This window comes from Manacus vitellinus, unplaced genomic scaffold (assembly GCF_001715985.3).
Source record: "Manacus vitellinus isolate BGI_N305 unplaced genomic scaffold, ASM171598v3 scaffold_8_pilon, whole genome shotgun sequence".
In the NCBI taxonomy this organism is placed as follows: Eukaryota; Metazoa; Chordata; class Aves; order Passeriformes; family Pipridae; genus Manacus; species Manacus vitellinus.
In genome coordinates this window covers 13429398-13450638 of record NW_021940864.1, presented here as the reverse complement: position 1 = coordinate 13450638, position 21241 = coordinate 13429398, and the positions used below count along the sequence as shown (strand labels likewise).

Below are 21241 nucleotides of genomic sequence, written 5' to 3'. Positions count from 1 at the left end.
GCTTCCTCCCCGTGCCCTCTGACTCTCTTATCAGGAGGAACGTTCTAATTCCTTTGCCGCGGTTCCCTCTCCCATCGCGAAGGTAGGGTGGGAAAACTCAGCCTGCCCCACCTGTGTACATCCAGACTGCGGTTTTGACCATATTAATATGTGGTTGGTGCCCTACAGGAAGCCTGGAGACACAACTATTCATTAACACAACTACAGACACGCAGTGCTTTGTGAGCTGATAAAATAACTTAGTGCTGCCAAAGGGAGAAAGTTGCTCTGTCCTGACTTTCTTGTGCTGTGTTACAGTTCTGCTGCTCCCTCTAAGTCGATGTAACTTAACTGTTCTGGTTTTCTGCCAAGACTTTTCTGCTATTCTAGATAGATACATTCAGCAGATGACTTGGTGAGTTCTAGCACTGGTTCAGAAGGAGGCTTGGGAACAGACAAGAGTGAGCATTGGGAACTCCTAAGGGAAGTCTCACCTCCAAAATAAAGTTGTTGTTGCTACCTGCGCTAGGTTTTGTACTTATCAGGTTTACTCTGGGGCTGTTTTTATTTGGTAAAAAAGAATAGTTTTCTGCTGGCTTTAGTCACTGAAGTGTATCACATGCTATCAAATGTTATAGTTGGTGTGAAGGATGGAGTAGAGTGGTTCAGGAAGGACCAGGGAACTGGGAGGATGTCTGCTCAACAGTTGGCAACAGAACCACACATTTAGTTGTCTGCAAATCATGAATAAACCTTTCTACTTTCTAGTAATTAAATTAAGTTTGCCTCAGTGTGAAGCTTAATTCCCTAAATTAATTTGTTGCAAGAAGTGCTTTTCACTGAAATTCACATATGACTGATGAAGGACTAAGTGCTGTTTTTCTCTAGTTTTTTTCCATTTTTTCCGTTTCTGAAACAGCTTCAAAATGCTTTCTGCAATGATATTTTGGCTCAAACAGCTGGGTTTTGGTTTTCTGGCTGTTTCCCCCCCCCAATGCTTTTTTCTTGCAGCAAGAAACTTTTTGTGCATTCCTTCTGTTGAGTAATTTCATTCCTAAAATAAGATTTCACCTAAAATGTTTGTCTCATTGTCACGTTATGGGATGGGCTAGAGCACAAGTGATGCTCTAGACCACAAACTGTAAAGCAAAGGTAACACTTATGAACTGAAATTGCAGGTATTAAGTATATGATCTCATTTCGCTTTTTTTACCTTAAGTAACTATTCATTGTTGTTTCTTTTTCTACTCAAGCCTTAATTTCTGCAAATGGACTTCCTTTGAAGAATTAGAATGACACATGGACTACACTTAAGCTTACTGTACCTGCTGTTTAGGTCTCAAGATTTTGAGAGTGAAACGCAGTCCACTGCAGTAAATTCCAGAGACTTCATAAAGTTCTAATTGGAATAGTAAGGGTACACACACCTGTTTTAAGATTAAATAAATAAAAAGGAATGATTAGCATTTTGCAGGAGGACTGTATATATATGCTTGCATATGCTTGATATAGTTGCTTTAGCACTGAACATAATGAAGTCAGTTCAGAGGTGAGTCTGTGACTCTGATAACAATAAAAGTTGCAGAAAAATTGCAGATCCGTTGACTGGGCTAAAGATGTGAAGGAGCAACCATCACATTCAAGCTGAGGTTTCATCAAAGCATTGTTACTGCTCTGGTTTTTAATCTAAACTTCTTCTGCAAATGGGTTAGGATAGCAGGTGGATAACCAGTTGCATTGGGTGCTTGAGAAGTGTTTCATAGCAATTCAGATCTAAGGCAGATTTTTCACTTGACCACCTCTAGTACGGAATGTGAAATATACTGAACTATATGTTGTAACTCTCATGCCATGCAATTTTATTAAGATAAACTGTGACAGACCAATGCAACAAACTTCAGAGTTATAGCAGCAAACTTCAGCACTGCGCTGATTTATGTGATACAAACTATTTACTGGAACTTTGTTCACAGAAGGTTCACTTAAGTGAATAGTGCCTAAATTTGTTGCTGGGTCTGACTGTCAAGAATGTAACAAACCTGCTCCATTGGCGAGTGTTTAGAGTAGATTGTGCATTAACATCAGAATGTCTTGGGGGACTTTCTTCTAAATAATGTAGGTGATTATGTTATGGTTTGATGTTACAGCTTGCTGCTGTGGGGAAGTTAGTGCTTGGAGAAGGGGTATTGGCTTCATTCTTTCCACACTGACCACCCTCCTGTTGCTGGCCAGCTTGTCTGGCTCTAAATCAGGGAAGGAGAACAGTTAGGCTCCTAAAGCATAGATCATGAAAGTATAGCTTTCATGATAGGAGGAAAATCAAGGAGAATCAATACAATAACAAAAAGAAATCAAACCACCAAACCTGCTCCAGCGTGGGCTCCTCTCTGGAGCCCACAGGTCCTGCCAGAATGCTGCTGCTCCTGCACGAGCTTTTCTCTGTGTTATCTGTTTTCAGCACAAGTGCAAAACTCAGCCCCATACTTGGTACTTTAAAGAAAATTAGCTCCAACCCAGCCAAAACCAGCGCAGAAGGCACATGTGCTATGCTGTTCAAGTTGTCCTTGTAAAGACTCTTGCCTTTTGATATGTTGTGGTGTGTTTGAAGCATGTTGGTGAGCTGGGAGAGAAAATATCCTTTTAAAAAAGGTCTTGTTTCAGATCAAGGAGTGGAGGGGGATTCGATTTGAGCTTAGAGTAACCATAAGTTAAAATCCCAAATGATTCATGGTTGAATGCATGGTACATTTAATTTTTTTTTTTTAATTAGCTGCAAACAAGTTGCTTTTGACTGTTTACTATCATACTCAGCAATCCATCACCACTGAACAAAAACGTAGAACTGAATGCTTAATTACATTAGCAAAATGGTAGAATTAATGGTCTTTAAAAACACAGGAGACATACAGTAGACTCACTTTTGGTAATACTCTGTTGTAATGAAGTTTCACAGAGTTATTGTGTTTTACTGATGGATATAAAATGCATAGATACTTCCCAAGAAATCACAGAAATGTAAAGTTGGAAAAGACTTCCAAGATCAAGTCCAGCTGTTAACCTAATGCTGCTATCTTTGCCACTAAACCATGTCCCCAAGTGCCACATGTTTTTTGAACACTTCCAGGGATGGTGACCACCACTTCCTCAGGCAGCCTGTACCAATGCCTGACCACCTTTTCAGTGAAGGAATTTTTCCTAATATCCTCAGTGCAGTACACAGCAAAGTTTTTCTGTTCTACTTGTGATGAACCACTTAGGCAAAATTTTTAGGTATTCCCTAAGAAACTTGAGATTTCTCAGCCTATGTAAAGGAACTTTAATTTTTCTCTATTACAAGATTCAACTCTATCTCAGTGAAACAGGTATACAGCAGCCTGAATATTGTGGCCTTTTTTTATAGGTGATCATAGCTAAGTCAGGGGAAATACTGTTTAACAGTCTTGTTAATTATGCTGGGATCTCAGGTGGTATATTTAGCCTTATGTTTAGGAAGTTTAACTAAGGTGGGTCTGTAGTGCTTTTATGTACACTAATGAATTTTAACTCTCTTAAGTTTACCATTATTCTACTTGGAGCATGGCTTTATTTTGAGAACTATTTCATACACCTTTTGCCTTGCAGATTCAGTACTTTTCTTAGAAAAAGCATAGCAACTACCTTATTGTGGCTCTGATAAAGGGAGGCAAATATCCATATGGTGACTTTGTAATTCTTTTTCAAATATTTGGAATTGGTCAAGTTTTACAGAAAGTAAACTTTCTGCTGCAAGGGAGAACACTGGCATCACCTACTTTTTGAGTTTTGAGAAAGATCGGATGTTTTTGTTTGGGCTGCTGTGGAAGATATGTTCCTTTAGGAAATTCAAGGCACTGCCTTTAGTCTGCTTTAAAAATGTGGAAAATATGTTAAGTATGTGAGTAGGCACTGGGATTCTCACTAAACACTTGGAAACAGAAAAATTTTACGAGCTGACTTCGTATAAATTTCTCTATGCACACTTCATCTGTGCATAAGTTTTTCTGTGAGTTTATCTTCAGCTATTTTCCCAATGTTATAAGCTAAATTGGAGGTGAAGAATTGCCACTTGTGTTGGGATTACAAATGCATGATTGGTTAACCTTTCCTGTGAAGGTGAGGTCTGCAGTTGCAGAGGCAAAGCTGAAGATGGTGTAAAGACTCCGGTATCAGAAGGATACTTCTATTCCTGTGATTGTGGCAATAGGAGAGAGATCACTCTATAGAGCTTAGGATATCCTTTTGAGCTTCTCTTAGTTCTGAAGGATAGTAAAGAGAAATTACACATTTTGGGGAAAAATCAGATTGCTCATTGAAACTCCAGATCTGAAGTATATTGTGCAGATTCATGTGCTTGTGAATATCATGTTTCACATAGAGAAAATCTTAAAATGCCATTTAAAGGTAATTGATGAAAGTAAATGCTAGCACTTGTTGCAACCCTTGCAGAAGTATCATGCATTGTGCTGTGTAGCACAGCATTTAATTCTGAACAAAGTTCATTAAAATAATTGAAAAAATGGGGTTACATCATAAGACCATATAATCTAACATCTAGTACTGAGGCAGGATCAGAAATGTTAAGGTGATGTGTGATAGATTTTTTTCACCCTCCTAATCTCACTTTAATACTCCTACTTACAAAGTTTGACTGAAGTATCCTGTTCAAATATTTCATTAAAATTAATATTATAGCCATTAATATTAGCCATGTGGTGCTTAATGGATTAGGTCCAGTTGTTTCTCTTCTGGAGAGTGGGATGGGATAGATGAGTCCTTTGAGTCTTTTAAACTTGGGGATTTTTTTATGGAGTAAACACATCATGACAAGCTGATCATTATCTGCCTTTAATCTACGTTTGTTTTTTAAGATTTGAGAAACTGAAGTTGTCTTTTTTTGCTGCGTAACATTTCATGTTTAGCGGTGGATCATTTTCAGTATTTTTTGGCTGTACTGTTGTTAACTCCATCTTAAGTTTCTGCATTTGTATTTTGTCCAAAACATACAACGTTTTGTGGTCTGTATTGAGTTTCCTTTTCGTTGATTTCAGACCATTACATCAAGTAATCAAGATTACTGAAGTCTGAGACTCTCCTTGTTGGAGTTTGCCACCATTACAGTGTCATCCACAAATTTGATAAGTTTGTTAACTTTTCTATCATCCAAATTGTTTCTGAAGCGATTGAATGGACATAGATTGTACCAGTCTTTTCCTAGCTGAGTCAGGAGATAGCTTCATTTAGACTCCCACACAATATTTCTAATTTTGCAACAAACCACATTTTAATTTTATATATATATTTAAATTTTTTGTTTAGATGGCTACTGTACCCATATTTTGTAACTAGAAGTACATTGTATCTCCTTGGTTTGCTTATGAGGTTGTCAGGTGAGGTGTTACCAAAAGCCTGTACATCAGTCTGTATTTTTTATTATGCTTCTGTTTTTCCCACAACTTCCATAAATTTTTCAAGGTAATTCCAAAGGACTGGAGTTTGAGTAAGTTCTATTAACGTGTCTTTAGTGTAATTTATCTTAAATGTTTTCAGAAATTACTTAAGTCATTCTTCCTTATTCTCACCTACACCTCATCTCCTTGTTAAATTAGTAATGATATGATAGTTAAAATTTACATTAAATGGTTGCAATTAACATTTCTTGAAAGCTGAACAATGTATGATCTGGAATTTTTTTCCCTTTGAAGAAGTATGTATAATTTCTAAAATTATCTTTCTTACATTTAGAAACCTTTCTTACTGCACTTTTAGGTGACTTCCTGACTGGAAAGGTTAACATGACCTTGATTTTTATCCTTGCTTTTTTTCTATTCCCCTTAATCATGTGCTGTTTTTCAACTTCTAAAAATTAGAGATTCCTGATGCATGGATAACTGCCTTGTTTTGTTGACTTCTTCTGTTTCATGGGGAAGTTGTGCCATTAGTATAAATTTTCAGTATGTCATCTACTGCGTTCTTCTGTGCTTCACTCGGTTGCCTGAAATCAAACTGATATTACGTCCCTTAATTTGTTAAGTTTGCATCTTTTTTGGAAGCTGACTTTCTGGTCTGCTCAGTCTTTCATCTTATTCAATAGTGACCTCTTAGGGTTTTTTTTCATCTTAAGTTTTGTGTTCTTAGTTGATTTGTAGTGCTAAGTACCAGACTGAATACAGTAGATCCCTGCAGCTTCATCCAGCTTTTGAAGCCACAGTTATTTTTAACAAAGTCTTACTATGGGATTGGCTTAACATTACACAGTGCCTTAAATAGTGCTAAAAGTGTAATTTATTCAGATGCTGAAGGCCTCCATATGAGGAGGTATACCTGAGTGTTACACTAAACTATCAATATTTCAGATTGATAATTATAATTTAGTTGAATGCTAGTGAAAGTTCCTGAGGTTTATACTCTCATACTGTTTTCATCTGTCTGTCTCAGACTGAAACTTGGACTCCTATGTTGCCATTCCTTAAAATGTCTTCAATCAGTATAAATTAAGAGAAGCACCAGTAGCATATTTGATAATATTGGGGTGCGTGTTTGTGTGTAAATACAAATGCCCAATTCTGCTCATCTTTCAGAAGGTCGAGTGTACAAAAATAACACTTCATATAAGTAATATTTTACAGTGTGCAACTGTAGTCATAGATATACTATAATATTCTAAACTTTGGTTATAAATAGCATTATACTAAATGTTAAGCAGGAGAGTTTAGTTACAAATGAAACTTTAGAGTCCTCTCATGCTGCTAACCAGCATATGTTGAGCATGCACATATTGTATTTATTGTTATACTTAATCTGATGGAGCTGTGCAAGTGCTTTAAGATATTTGTGACTTGACCATGGAGAATCTTACAAAGCACAGGACTTAAAAGCCATACATAACAATTTGTTTATGGTTACAAGTGTGCTACATGTCATAAGATATAGTTTAATAATTTGAAAGATACTATAAAACAATAGTAGGTTTTTATAGAAAAAGACATTGCAATTTTAATCTGAAGCTCAAGCATTTTGTCCACTTGTGCTTAGATTGTTCATGGAAATCAAAGTATAAATTTCTGTATTACAAAGACAGTAAGCCCTCTGTTGATGCTGGCTTCCTAAGCATTTTTTCCAACCTTTCCGGAGTATTCTGAAAAGCTTTCAAGTAGCTTTTTAATGGGTACATAAGAGTAGATGATACCATTTTCTTTTTTATCTATATCTTTAAGAAAAAACAAAGAACTTGCAATCATTGCAGTTTCATTCTTACAGCGATCTACTGGCTAGCTAAAAGTTGAGTATTGCTGTTTATGTGTTATTAAAGAGTTATTTAAGTTATAGACATCTCATTTGGTTGTTAAACCCAAGAGGAGTTAAAATTTACTATCTTACTGTTATTTTTACCTTGTACTACTGAATTTTATTCTATTTAGTGTAATGATTTCTGTTTTACGGCAAGTACCCTGTGTCTCCTTACTTGATGCAGTAGAAGGAGAAGAGGAGAAGGAAGGAAAGAAAATTACTCCCTTGGGAATACTATTAGGGAGAGATGGCATTAACTAGTAACAATAAAAAAAAGTTTGATGGTGTTAATCTGTCAAACTGCTTACCACCAGAAGTGGTGTTTCAGTTTTGGTGTCACTCCCCCCTTTTTTTTTTTTATTCTTTCGATTTTCTCTGATTTTAAGCACCTATTCCTTCTCAATTTCTTTTTTTTTCTGGATAATTCTAGTGGGGTTTGGACATCATGAGCTGTTCTTGCTCTAACCTGATGGAACAGTAATTTAATTTTTTGTAAAAGTGGATGAATTGCTGTTGTACCAAATTAGTGAGTTAAATAAGCTTGCAGAGGGATCTGACTAAAATGAGAGCTAGCCCAAAGGAATCAGTAGGAACTTATATCTAGAAGGAGCTAAAACGGACTGAAGGAGGGGATCTGTCCTTTTTCAGCAGTCTTTTTTCCCTTCTTCCATTCTTTCTTCCTTATCCTTTCCCTAGTGAAATACTATGCAGATAATTTGCTGATCTCTGGAATATTCTTCAGGAGGAAACTTGAGGAGATTGAGCAATGTAAAAAAATGGCATGCTTGAAAAAGGTAATGCCAAATAATAGTGATGTTCCTCATTATTAAAGGATATTTTGAAATACCTTCAGGAATCAAATATCATCTAATAAACTTTTCATGGCTCCATTAGGAAAGAGATTCTGCTTCAGGCTACTTATAGAACTTAGGGCCTGCTCAGTTATCAAGTCAAGACTTCAAAGAGCGAAGAAAAAATTGTGTTTGGGCTACTTCCTGCTCACAAGAGGCAACCACGTGGTAAAACCAGTCTGTTTTTTCTACCCCAGTGATGATTTTTCTGCCATTTAGCAGTTTGCTGCCAATGCTTCTGAAACGCTGACTTGCCACCAGCAAGCTTTTTCCCCTCCACTGGACTTCCTCTCCTCTGGTCCTAAATGAGCACTGGTTGATGAGAAACAACCAGCAGATACACCTGTGAAAAAGCATTAGGTCTGGAAGATTGTTTTGTAGAGAATGCCAGCACTCCTGACTTTTAGGCTACCATTTCAACAAAATGTGCACCTGTTACTGCATAGCACTCCTGGAGCATCTGCAACAGCAGGGAGTACAACTATTTTTTTTTTTAAATTAGTCTGGAGAGCTTAGAGAAATTTAGCTGAAAAGCTATCTAGAGAGCCAGAGATGAGAGAGGGCAATTTCAGAAGCTGCTGAATCTTCTTTTTGCCACCCAGCAAGTATTACTTTCTTTGTATAGGATTCTGGAGGAGGATAGTCTGGTTTATTTTATGCAGTTGTAAAGACAACTGAGAACAGACTTCCAAAATGCTTGTGAGAAATGATAATTTCACCTGCACAAGCTGTTCACAATCTTGCTGTGGCACAAATACCATTTTTGTATTCTGATGTACATCAACTTATTCTCAAAAAAAAGGCAAGCTTGCTTTGCTTTGCTAGAAATAATAACGCTTTCTCATTATGCTTATTGTTGTCTTAATTTATTTTGAGAAAATAAATATTTGAACAAATCCAGTGTTGATGTTTGGTTTACATGGCAGAATGAAAGGATGCTTCATGCTGGCTATTGTAAATTCTACAGGATGGAGAATGATCCTATTATTCTTTAAGCTATTGTTGTCTAAAATACTGACCTCTGCATTAGTTTTTGTGTATTTGAATTGAAAAGAAAGATGTGATTTGCTGCTTTGATTTGCTGTGTTCTGGAAGATCTGTCTGTGACTGTTCTTGAAGTGATTTTCAAAAGTGTGAGAGCTTTTGTGAGAAGCTGTAACAGGACAATAAGATTTTTATAGCACTTGGATGACTTAAAAATTTTAATAATTGTAGGAATAGTATTTGAACCATTTAATTAACGAGGTGAATCTAACTGCAAATCTCAGAGAAACAGTTGTCACTGTGAGAAAATGTACATGACTATATCTTAAATAGAAAGACACTGAAACGAATCACCTATATTTCTTTGTTTGTATCAGTATGGAATGTTTTTGAGACGCTGTACAGTAGCAAGAAGTGCGTTATCTTCTTGACGCTGTGTGACTGGCGTGGTTGCAAAATGACTCACAGAAGTGTAATCTCTGTTTTTGTGTTTGTTTTTATTTAAGCAGAAATATTATGAACCAAATAAGGTTCTTTACACTTGCACATCAAGAGGAAGGAAGTGTTAAAGAAGAACCTGTTTCAGAAATTCGAACCAGACCAACCTATCAGTTTGACTGGGCATTAAATAGAGTGGATAACTCTGTCAGAAAAACCGGCCGCATTCCTAAATCTCTTCTACTAAAAATCTTCCAGGAAATAAGCAAAGCAGGTAAGTTTAAAGCTGCTGTATAATGACTCAGCAAACCAAGGAAATGAACTGAAGGAGTTCTAATTTATTTTTTGTCTTCAAGCGTTGTTTAATCTGCTGCATATGTTGATGGACAGTCTTTAAATACTTTAGAGATGTATTTGGCTTTGAATGCATGTTTGCTTTTCCAAGATTTTTTTTCTTTTGTAAAAATGCAGTGTACTTTTAATAAATGTTAACATATTGCCTTGCTTATTGTGGATTTTTTAATCTGGTAATGTTGCATCTTCCTCATATAACTGTATTGTACTCTCTGAACAGGGATCATATCTATCTGGTTTATATAGTATATTTTTAAAGTGACTGTAGTGAACCATGCTGTTCTTAACACATTATGTGTTTTAAAGCAGAACTATGGCAGGGAAATATGTAGGTGATCCCCAAGTTTCCACATTACCAGGTAACTGTGGTTATTCATGACAGGAAAGCTTTATTTTTTTTAATTAAACAAAAACAGGTAGCTGAGGCATTGTTCATTCTGACAGATTCCAAACCTCTTTGGCTAAAGTAGGCAGACCACATTAGTATTTTGCAAACCGGCTGCCACAATTGATGAGGTTTGGTACCAGTTAGGATGAGTCAATGGAGATAGTTGCTGAAGATACTCACTAAGTACTACTGTCAATATTTATCAATGACAGCATGTATTTTTTTTAAGTTTAAACTTTGCTGTGTATTGCTCTGGACTGTAATGGCTTGTATAGCTGGGATTGTGCTTTTAAAAGCTTTGCATTTCACTGTTTAAAAGCAGAGTCTTTAATTCACACTCTTTCTGTTGAACTTTTTAGTTTTTCTTTTTGCGTGTGATATCCTTTCTGATCTTGACTGCTTTGGTTTTTTAGATATAAACTTTTAAGTTTTGCTTCTGGGTTTGCAAGAATTTTATGTCTCTAAACTTCTCTGCAAATAGTTCTTCATGAACCTTGACTCGTTACACAGTTTTTAGGAAGTCATATTAACAGAAACATTAATTGTTCATAGTGGTTTCCTTTGGCTTTTTAACGGTATTTAAAAATAGAAGCATAGAACCTCACAAGAGATTTAACTCGGATGCTGTTAGAATAAATGGCAAATATTTCCATATGAAAATTTAGTCCTTTTTTATGAACAATAATGAAACTAATTTAGCAGAAGTGTGGGAGGTTAGTGTTGATTTCTGCCTGTGTTTGTATTGTTCTTCCATTTCTAATTACAACTCAAAAAATGCCTGAAGAAGGTGCTTGCAGTGAATCTCTTGTCCTGCGTCTTTCCATACGCATACTGCCAAACCTTTTCTGTCTTCTTTTGTCTTCAAGGTACTCAGTCACTAGTTGTAACACTGGCATTATGAAACTGGAGATGTGTTGGCATTTTCGTTGCAGGAAGTAATTGTATGCAGGGATTTAAAAGTTAGTCAAGTATGACTTGGTGGTCATACTTTACAGTATGCTGCTTTCTAAAGAAACTCTCATTTTTATTAGAAATTGCTGAGTTTAGATGTAAAGATGTGATTAGAATAAAAATGTGTCTCCAGCTTATTGAGTAAACTGTGATAGATTCTGAAGTTCTGCCTTAATTTGCCTCAGGAGCAGTAGTGAAGTCCAAGGAAGAGATGAGGTTATAGTTACTTTTTCAACATCTGGTACTAGTGCAGGAATCAGAAAAGGTGCATAATCTTGCATTTTCCTTCACTGTTCTCTAGATGTAAATGATCTCATTTATTTTATACTGAGCATGGACAGAAGTGGAAATGGAGGTTTATATTTACTCTGGCTACCAGTTTTGGGGTAGTATTGAATTGGTCTGAAGTATTCTGACAGTTTAGAAATTTATGAGAAAGTTACACCCCTGTTAGGATGAAAGGAGATCTAAGGATCTTGAGTTGGGAAATTGAAAGTACTAGGTAATCTGAGTTTAGGGCTTTGTGTTGTACTTTTTAAAATTTCTACTCAGCTGAGCTCATTATTGTACTAAATGACATGTTTTATCACAAATCTTTTTCTTGATAGTGCACAGTAGTGTCATTGTTTAATCATTTGGGTATCCTGTTCAGTAAAAACCTTCAGTCTGGAGAAAATTGCGTTCTGTAGAAAATGCTTAAATATTTCAGTAGGTCGGTCTCAAATCTTTTTTCTGATATTGAATGTATAGTTATTCATGAAGAAATTCGTGGTTTTGTTCCACTTGCAGGATCTCCAGGAAGTAACCAGACCCTGCTTTTGTTGCGAAGTTGTGGTGCTCTCTTACCAGAGGTGTCGTCACCTGAAAGAACAGAACTAGCCCATATGATATGGGACAAGATGAAAGAACTGGGTATGTTGGGTTTGTTAGTCCTGCTTGCAAGAACAACAAGGACTTTTTCTGTAATAAAGACAATGTATTTTAATAGTGTTTAAATGTTAGGTTTTAACAAGTTAGGTTGTACTTATTACGGAATAAGCAGTAGATTTTATTATTCAGGTGAGTTTCTAATTCTGGAGGTTATACTGACATCTAGGGGTGTTAATAAAAAAATCTAAAGTTTTGGGGTTTTTTTTTTTTTGCAAAATGCTTAAATTGGACTTTTGCTTGATTTGCATTATTGTATTTTACTTTTCTGCTAGATGTTACCTTGATGATGGGCTGAGTATTCTTAGTGTTACCACGTATTTTGTCAGATGATGTTTTTATTTTAAACAAGTCATTTATTTATAGATAATGCATAGATGAACTGCTTTGTGATAGTAATGCTGAATCTGTGAAATAAATACAGATGTAGAGACTATGGGATAGCATGCACATGAACATGGGCAGTGCTCTTGTTATGTTTTGTCCTTTTATAAACACTTGTGCTGTTAAATAGATGTCTGATATTTGAAAGGTGAATAAAAGGAAGCAGTCTGATAAGTTCATACAGAGTAAAATTGGCATGAAATTAATTACCTGAGAAAGCTAAAAAAACATGTTGAATTTAGAGAACCTACATTCACTGACTGTGGTTGAAACATTTCCTTAGGTGCTGTGTATGATACAAGCCATTACAATGCCTTACTTAAGGTCTACCTTCAGAATGAGCACAAATTTTCTCCGACAGAATTCTTGGCCAGAATGGAGGAAGCAAATGTGCAGCCCAATCGAGTAGGTACCCTTTTGTAATATCTTCATTCTTAATAGTAGTATCCACTTCTTTGTTGGAAATCATTAACTTCACCTTTTTGTTTTCTGTAGGTTACATACCAAAGGTTGATTGCTGCTTATTGCAATGAGGGTGACATTGAAGGAGCAAGGTATTCTTTTAGATTTATGTTTAAAGGGATTTCCACAAAATCTGTTTCTCATATTCCCTACCAATAATGTTAAAACTAATTTCTGTGTACTTCATAGAAATTGAGCCAAGTGAAGAAGAGGTTTAAGTATATTTTAACCAAGTAATGAGGAGCAATTTCCTGTAGTCTGCTGAAATCTACGCAGAGCAAAATAAAAATGAGTGGTAGACCAGTGTGTTCAAGTTGTATTCACCTCGCTCAGAACTTGTTTTGTCATTTCTAAAGCCACCGTGAAAAAGTATGAGGCTATGAAGGGTTACTCCCTTTGTAAGAAAATGGCTACTGGGAAAGGCATTTGAGAACAAAGTGGACTGAGGAGCAAACAGTAGTAATTCTGTCTATTGTTGTTACACAGGGGTTGCTGGACGTCTGTCTAACATTTTAATTTTAGCAAGGTTAAGTTGCAACAGTGTAATTCTGGGGTGTGAGAAATGAGTAAAAGGAAGATAAAAATACAGGCAAGATAAAAAAAGATACCCTTCTGTCTGCATATTTAAAAGTGGCAAATACAAATACATATTAAAAAAATTAAAATTACCTAATTATAAGCATATTGTGCAGCATCCCAAAATTTAATTGCTCACTAACATCAGGATTTGGGGGTTTTTAATGAGTTTTTTTTTAGTGGGTTTTTTTGTCCAGCAGAGCAGCAGTGTTTATCTTTTCAAAACAAAAATACCCATTGATTGTCTTATATTTTGCAGTAAGATTCTTGGATTTATGAAGAACAAAGATCTTCCAATCACTGAGGCAGTATTCAGTAGCCTTGTGAAAGGTCATGCAAGAGCAGGGTAATGTTTAATACATTTTTTTTCTTTCGATTACTTTAGCTTTACTAAAATATAGAGTGATACTGTACAGAAAAATTACATGCTGCAGAATAGGGTGATGGTTTTGAATAATAATATATAGAAGACTGTCTCTTTATACATTTTTGAAGCAAAACAGAGCTATTTAACAAAGTAGTTTTTTTTCTTGTGTCTGAAAATCTTGAATTTCAAGATAAATTACTGTACTTTTGTAGTGTTTGAAAAAAAATTGCTGCACTTAGTTCTGAACTTTATCATCTATTAAAGTTAAAAGAGTATTTTAAGTAATACAATAATTAAAAGACTTTCACTTTCACCTTTTGGGATTTGCTTAGTTAAAATAAGTTTCTCTAAGCTTGTTGCAGTCTTTGTTTCCAGTTCTAATTAATTAAATGGGTAAATGTGGAAGTTGCAATAAATATTTTGATTAAATATACTGAGGGTCTTTCTTTGAATTCTTCTAGAGATATGAAGAGTGCAGAAAACATCCTTTCAGTGATGAGGATGGCTGGTGTTGAACCAGGTGCAGATACCTATTTATCACTGCTGAATGTGTATGCTGAAAAGGGTGATGCTGATAGCATCAAAAAGGTATGGCAAGTTCAAGTTTAAATACAACTTGTTTGATCTTTTGTTCAGTATAGCTTTGGAATGCTTTCTATTCATGCAGGAGGAATAATAAAAAATTATTGCAGTAATTAACTACTTTTTTAATTGCATCTGAATAGCTGGTTAACTGAAAGCAAACTCATGATTTGTTTAAAATACTTGTCTTTTGATAGTGGTGCTTCATTCTGAGAAGATAGATTTGTCAGTGAATGATTTAAAATTTAGGGATTTTTTTAAAGGCAAATAGTGCATGTGAGGTATTTATGTGTTTATTTATGAAAATAAAAACTAAACCTCCGTTATTTTGTTTCCATTGAGCCATTCTTTGGCTGCCATTGAAGCCACAGGATCTTTCTGGTAAAAAATAATTTTTTTTGAGAGTTCATACCAACAACTTAGATATTAATAACATGAGGCCGCTTTGCAGTCCTTTATGTAACTGCAAGCTGATTTTTTTCAAGTATTCTCTCTTACATTTTTTAAATCAAAGAAATATAGGGAAAAAATGAGAAAAGAAAATTGGTTTGATCTTAATTAGTAGTATCACGAGTTTAATAAGTAGTATCAGATGTAGAGGACCAAATCAAGGAAGAGGATGTGGGAAACATAATTTTGTTCTGTGAGTTAAAAATTAAACAAATCTTTATCAACCATCATTCTTTCAAAAAAGGTTTGACTAGTTATTCTTCCCTTTACAAAGTAATTTCTTTTGAAAATCATCTCACAATGGGAATACCTGTGCTGTTTTCATATATTATTAGATATTAGAGAGAAACTATCTATTATATCCCTTTTAGCTGTCCCTCTTTCTTTTTACAGTCTAAAGGTGTTTGGGACTCTCTCAGTACTTCTTGGGTATTCTTTCTTTCTCTCTTTATGCCATGTTCTGCTTATCTAAACCTGTATTTTTTAAAAAAAAAGAAAAAACACAGCTTTTTGTTTGGTTTTTTTATTTAATTTTATTTTTGTTCTTAAATGTGTTCTGTTTGGAGTCACTTTGGAGTTGATTGAAGTTAAGTTTACTTTGGTTTACAGACTCTGGAAGAGGTTGAGAAGACTGAAGGGTACCTTATGGATAGAATTTTGATGCAGGTGATTTTTAGCCTTGCCAAAGCTGGATATCCACAGTACATCGAGGAGATTAAACAACGCATAAAATTTGAAAGGGAATTAATTCCAGGTATGTCCTTGGTTCCTGTAGCAGGCTGGAGGGGGAAAGCTGGTTTTGGTTTTTTTTTGTTCAAAAATAGGTAATTTTGCACTTTTCTCTTGAATACTGAGGCAAAAAAATATTTTTTCTGTTAGTTTGTGGATTCATTTGTGCTGTTTAAGATTACGTTTTATAAAATTTAAATATAAACCAGCATTAATCATTTGCACATAAAAATTAATCTATGGATTTTTTTAAATTTCTAAAATTCATTAGGATTTTATAGGAAAGCAGCAAGTGTGGAGTCCTTTCTTCAACCACCACTGTTAAAATTCCTGTTGTGAGAGCTCTTTGTGACTGACACAAAAAAGGGATACTAAATACTGAATATAGTTTTTTATTACCTACATTGGAAATCACTTTTCTATCACAGTATGTGTGATCTCATTGATAACTGTTAATTATAGTTCATCCATTTTTTCTTTTTTTTTTGACGTGTCTAGAAATGTGTTTCTCTTACTTAGTTTCTTTCTGTCATGCTGCAGTGGTGATACTTCTGTACTTTTCCTTATAGTCTTCTAATGAGAAAGGTGAATTTAATTAACAAATCCGAAGAATTCTGGAAAAGATAGTCTCAAATTTGATTGTTTAATCATGTTTAAAAGTATGTTAATGGTACTTGTCAAACATTTACTTTACTAGCTTTCACTGATTTTAGTAGTTTGATGAGAAATTGTTATGTGCGCTTTTTAAATTTTGTTGTTCTGTTTTTCAATTGCTAGATGCAATGAACCTGTGTTTGACTCTGATAACTCATGGCTTTGAAGATATAAGCTTCAGTATTTTGAAGTCTTTTAGTCATTTATCACGTGATAATATGGACCAGGGTAGCTTCTTCTTGCAACATTGTGTAAATAGAGATATGGTAAGCAGAATAGTAATACTTTTTTTTTAATCTACTAATAACAGTGTATTTATTTAATTTAATGCAACTGCAAAGATTTTTTGCACAGTTCTTCAAGAGCAAAAGAATAATTTTATTATTTCATATCAACTTGCATAGTAAATTGATTTTTACGAAGGAATTACGTTTGGCGTGTGCAATATCCATTTTCTAAACATTAGAAGAATCTGATGTTCTTAGCAATTTGAGAAATTGAAAAATATATGAAATAAATTTTTGAAATTCTTTGCAGCCTGTGAAAAAGCTGAAGCAATTCTGTAGCGAGTTAAAAGAAGCGAAAATGCACTCGGCACCATTACCATTTATTTTGCGTTGTGCTTTGGAGGCCAACAAATCAGGTACTTGCTTATTTAGTTTATTTTACATATGCTTATGTAGACTACTTGGACACTGTTTAATTATTTTGTGAATGTTTTCAGCCTTGGCCATTGATGTGATGAAGATGATGAAAGCGGAAGGCTTGCCACTCAGACCTCACTATTCCTGGCCACTGCTAGTTCGGCATCAGAAAGAGAAGAATCTTAAAGGTGAGTTGTCTGATAAATGCTCCTGTAGCATTATTGCAAACCTAGTGCACAAATCTTTATTACAACACTTGCATGAGATTCATCAGACTCTTGAAATTAAACGAAGACTTTGCTGCGCCTATCCTTGTTACAAACATTTTGTCCTTCAGAAAGACCTATTTTAAAACCTCTTTCTTAATCTTGATACAGTTCTACAAATTTCAAGTCTACCTTTGCACAGAAAGATGTGAGAGAGTGTTTAGTTATCTTTTTAACTCTTCACATTCTTTCTGCTTCCCACCAGTTCTTTTTGCTGCTTGTTACCTTTTAGAGTTTACTCTTGAAGAAACTGAAATCCAAGTGAAGAATTTAAAAGAAAGGTTAGTTTATAGTAGCTCTCTTGGACTGCAAACCCAGTCCATTTTTCAAGCCAGCTTCTTATTATCTGCCTGCTAAACCAAACATGAGCTTCGTTACAATCATAAAAACTGCAGGAGAAAACTTCCATCGCTGAATGTGTGAGCCTGACCTGACAGCATACTGATTGAAGGACAAAAATGCTCAATCTTTGGGATTCTTAAGTAGGTTTAAGCATTTAGCATACTTTCCCCTGTTACACATGGGGATGTCTACAGGATATGAATAAGAATTGAACAAATATTAAATTTTAGAGTACAGTATCTAATTCTTTGGTTTGCGTTATTGGTAATTCAGAAAGAATGGTATTGTAAAAAGATGCTTTTAACAGAAGTACTTCCCCCTTGGGGAAACAAAAAACTGTCTTTTTCATCTTATCTCACAGTATAATGTGCTTTAGAATGAGATGCAGAGTTGTTAGTGTGACACTGGGTGACAAACAAAATGCACAAACAAAAAAAAAGTGCTTTTAGCAGACTCTTCATATCGCAATTTTATCTTAAATATACAGTCACATTCCAGTTTGGAAGAAATGCTGAAACAAGTATTCCCTAATTGTTTCTGGCTATAAAAATGTCTCAAGTCTTTTTCAAAAAGCCTTTGTGAAAACAATATTCAGTTTTTATTAACTCCTTAGGCTCTGTTCCTGCTAGACTACTTCCCAGGTTTATATTCTCCCAGGTTTTCAAATCCTTGAAAGTTCTGTGATATTTTAAAAGTGTGGCAATGTCGTTTTAGTTGAGTCTTTTGTGACTTACTTGAAGTACAACGTTGCCAAAAATAAGTAAATTGAAATTGGTGTTATACTTCTCTGTGTGGATGCTGCCTACTGAAAAAATGTGCCTTCTGTTACTCCATGGTAAATTTCAACTCACTAACACAATTCTAAAAGACATTGGAAGTGTTTTTAGATTTAAACTTAGCTCCCAAAATTGAAGCAATATGTGAGTGTCAAGAGAAACTTAGGTTTTCTATTTCTTTTAGTCTTTGTCAAGATCAGAAGTTGCCTTAATTTGGACTCCTAGTGTAGATATCAACTATGCTTTGGGTAGTAGTTCCTGCTGGAAGTCATGTAAGCAAATTGAGAAGAAAACTGATGAAGGAACCCTCAATTCTAGCATTTTTAGCCATTTTCTCTAGAGCCTTTTTTTTCTGTCTGCAAAGGCATTGCATACATATACTTCTGTTTAGCTGTAGGATAATACTGTGGATTTGCAAACTCATTTTTGTATCCTGGTGCTTAGTGTCCAAGTTTATAATGTCAAGTGGAAGCATTACTGCTTTGTGCATACCTACACAAGTGATTTTTCGATTTTTAAAATACATTAGGTAAGAACATATCGAGTCAATTGCTTCTGTAATGAAAGATCAGCATAACTCTTCTTGCTCAACAGTGAAACAAGTTGTCTTCTTTCCCATGTGGAAGCTTGCATTCAGTTTTTTAAAGTTAATAATAAAAAAAAGAATGAGATCCAATATCTAAAAATAGAAGCAATACACTTGAAGAAAAGTAAATAGGGAAAAAAGAAGGTATCCATCCTGAAATTGTGTCATAGAAATAATAGACCAAGCAATAATACTGCAGTGAGAACCTAAAGGTGACAGTACATAGTAAATTACAGAATGGTGCTTTCTAGCAGCAGTAATAGAGCTGAGTGAACAGAAGTATGGACACTGTATCACAGCTCATACCACAAGTGAGGTAATAATTAATTTCTCAACAAAGTAGTAATGCCCAGCCTATTGTGTTTGATTTTGTGTCTTGCTATAGGTAAGGCTGGAAATGGAAAATAACTTTGAGGAAAAACTGTTAAAAATCTGATAGGATGTAGACAGTGGACTAAATAATCATTAAAGAACACAGAATATAAACAAAAACCTATTTAGAACTGCAGTGTACGAATGTCTGAATTGGTCACACATAGAGTGTGACCCAAACAACTGTACAATCAGTAGCAATGTTTAATTACACGCTTCTCTAGCGTTTGTTATAGAAAAACCTGACACTCAATATCAAGTGAAATTCTGCAATTTCTGTATTCTGGAATCATATTTGAATGAAAGTTAGCAATGAAGCGGTGGTTAAGAGGAATGAAACTAAACAGGGCCATTTTTACATGAACCTTAGAGAGCCTAACTACCCTAAACAGCAAACAGTTCTTTTCAGTCGTTTTGCCAGGCAAATAATTTCAGGTGGGGCATTTCCTTTATTGTGCATCCATTATATAAGTTAAAAAATACTTATTTCCTTAGTATTTATTAGACTTTTAGGAGTGGAAAGAGCTTGCAGGGTTTCAAACATCAACATGTGGTGAATGTGAAACTGTTACTGGCACTGAAGGTGATCTCGTATCAAGTTATGCACTAAGGAGGGCCTAGTGTAAATAAGCAGAAATATTTGAGTTATGCTTGTTACTGAATATTTTATACCTCTCCTTCATCTTTGAATGATCATGTTATATTTAAAGACAGTTTTTAAAAGTCAGTTGTGTATTTTACTTTTGGGTTCTACTAAACTATTGTTATATACAAACAGCACGGTTAGTGAATGGTAATTTACTTTGGAAAATAAGACTCTGCGTCCAGAGGGGAATAAGGATAGCAATTGCTCAAAGTAACTGCTTGAAATACTGTTTTATAGACAGATTTTTCTGGCAAAGAACATTCTGAGTGCATCTGAAATTACCAGCACAGCAAAAGTGTATGAAATACTATGTTTTCCTGAATGTGACATCACTTTTCGAACTGGAGTTTTGTTTTCTGTTTCTTTAGAAAAATGCTGAAAGCCAAATTTTACTGCCCTTGCACATGTAGGACTGTATATAACTGCCTTAGAAATTCCTCCTGTTCTTATGGGACTGCTTTAGGGAGAAGGCATGACTTAACTGTGAAAAATTTAGGAAATGAAAGGTGGACGAAAATGCAAGCCTCACTTTTCAGTTTTGGAAACATTGTGACAATCTCATAGCTTGTCTCTTCTATATTTGTTCTCCATTATACTGATTTGAGGTTGGAATCTGTTCTGTTGGGGTGTTTGAGTGCTTTAATTATTGACAAAAAGAAGAACGGAAGTTTGGCTGTGTTTGGTTCCCTATTTCTGTCTTTCTACCTATTCATTTATTTGATTCTGTATACTCAGCTCCTGTGTCCTTTCATACATCAGCTCGAGATCTCAAAAAATCTGTTCTTGATCAAGCAGGAGAGTTGACTGTGGGTTTTAGTCATGCCCAGTCTTCTGGATCAGTAGTCTCTGAAGTGGGGTGTGCAAGATAATCCATTGGGCTGTTAGCAGGCTGTTAATAAATAAATATTTTATCCTTTTTTTATGTTCTAGTTTTGTGTATGTTTTATAATGCCCATAATATAGCAGTACAGTGGTACATGTGTATAATTTCTAAATCAATATGCATGTTTTTGGTGATGTTCTCAAAAACATTTGTGAGACCAGTGTTCTAGACGAACATGACTACACTTCTGTGTCTGTCTTTTCTAGTCTGTTCTTTGGCTTAAAGAGAGAGAAGAGGTTAGTGTATTTTCCAGCATGAGAAGCAAAGAATTTCTAAAAGTCCACACACAATGCTCAAATCCTTCTTCATGCATGCATTTGAGAATTTTATAGAATTTTAATTGAA

General features: G+C 35.0%; 1 protein-coding gene across 1 annotated transcript in view; it reads left to right on the top strand.

Moving 5' to 3' along the window:
* The first annotated feature begins 9631 nt into the window (after positions 1-9631).
* Positions 9632-21241, top strand: part of LRPPRC (leucine rich pentatricopeptide repeat containing) — a 76857-nt gene continuing 65247 nt past the window's right edge. Inside the window, exons 1-10 of the mRNA XM_008932906.3 lie at positions 9632-9831; positions 12040-12162; positions 12845-12966; positions 13057-13115; positions 13859-13945; positions 14428-14554; positions 15608-15752; positions 16505-16647; positions 16919-17024; positions 17106-17213. Coding sequence (XP_008931154.1) covers positions 9636-9831; positions 12040-12162; positions 12845-12966; positions 13057-13115; positions 13859-13945; positions 14428-14554; positions 15608-15752; positions 16505-16647; positions 16919-17024; positions 17106-17213 — 1216 coding nt within the window. The 5' untranslated portion in view covers positions 9632-9635. The remainder of the gene's footprint in view (positions 9832-12039; positions 12163-12844; positions 12967-13056; positions 13116-13858; positions 13946-14427; positions 14555-15607; positions 15753-16504; positions 16648-16918; positions 17025-17105; positions 17214-21241) is intronic.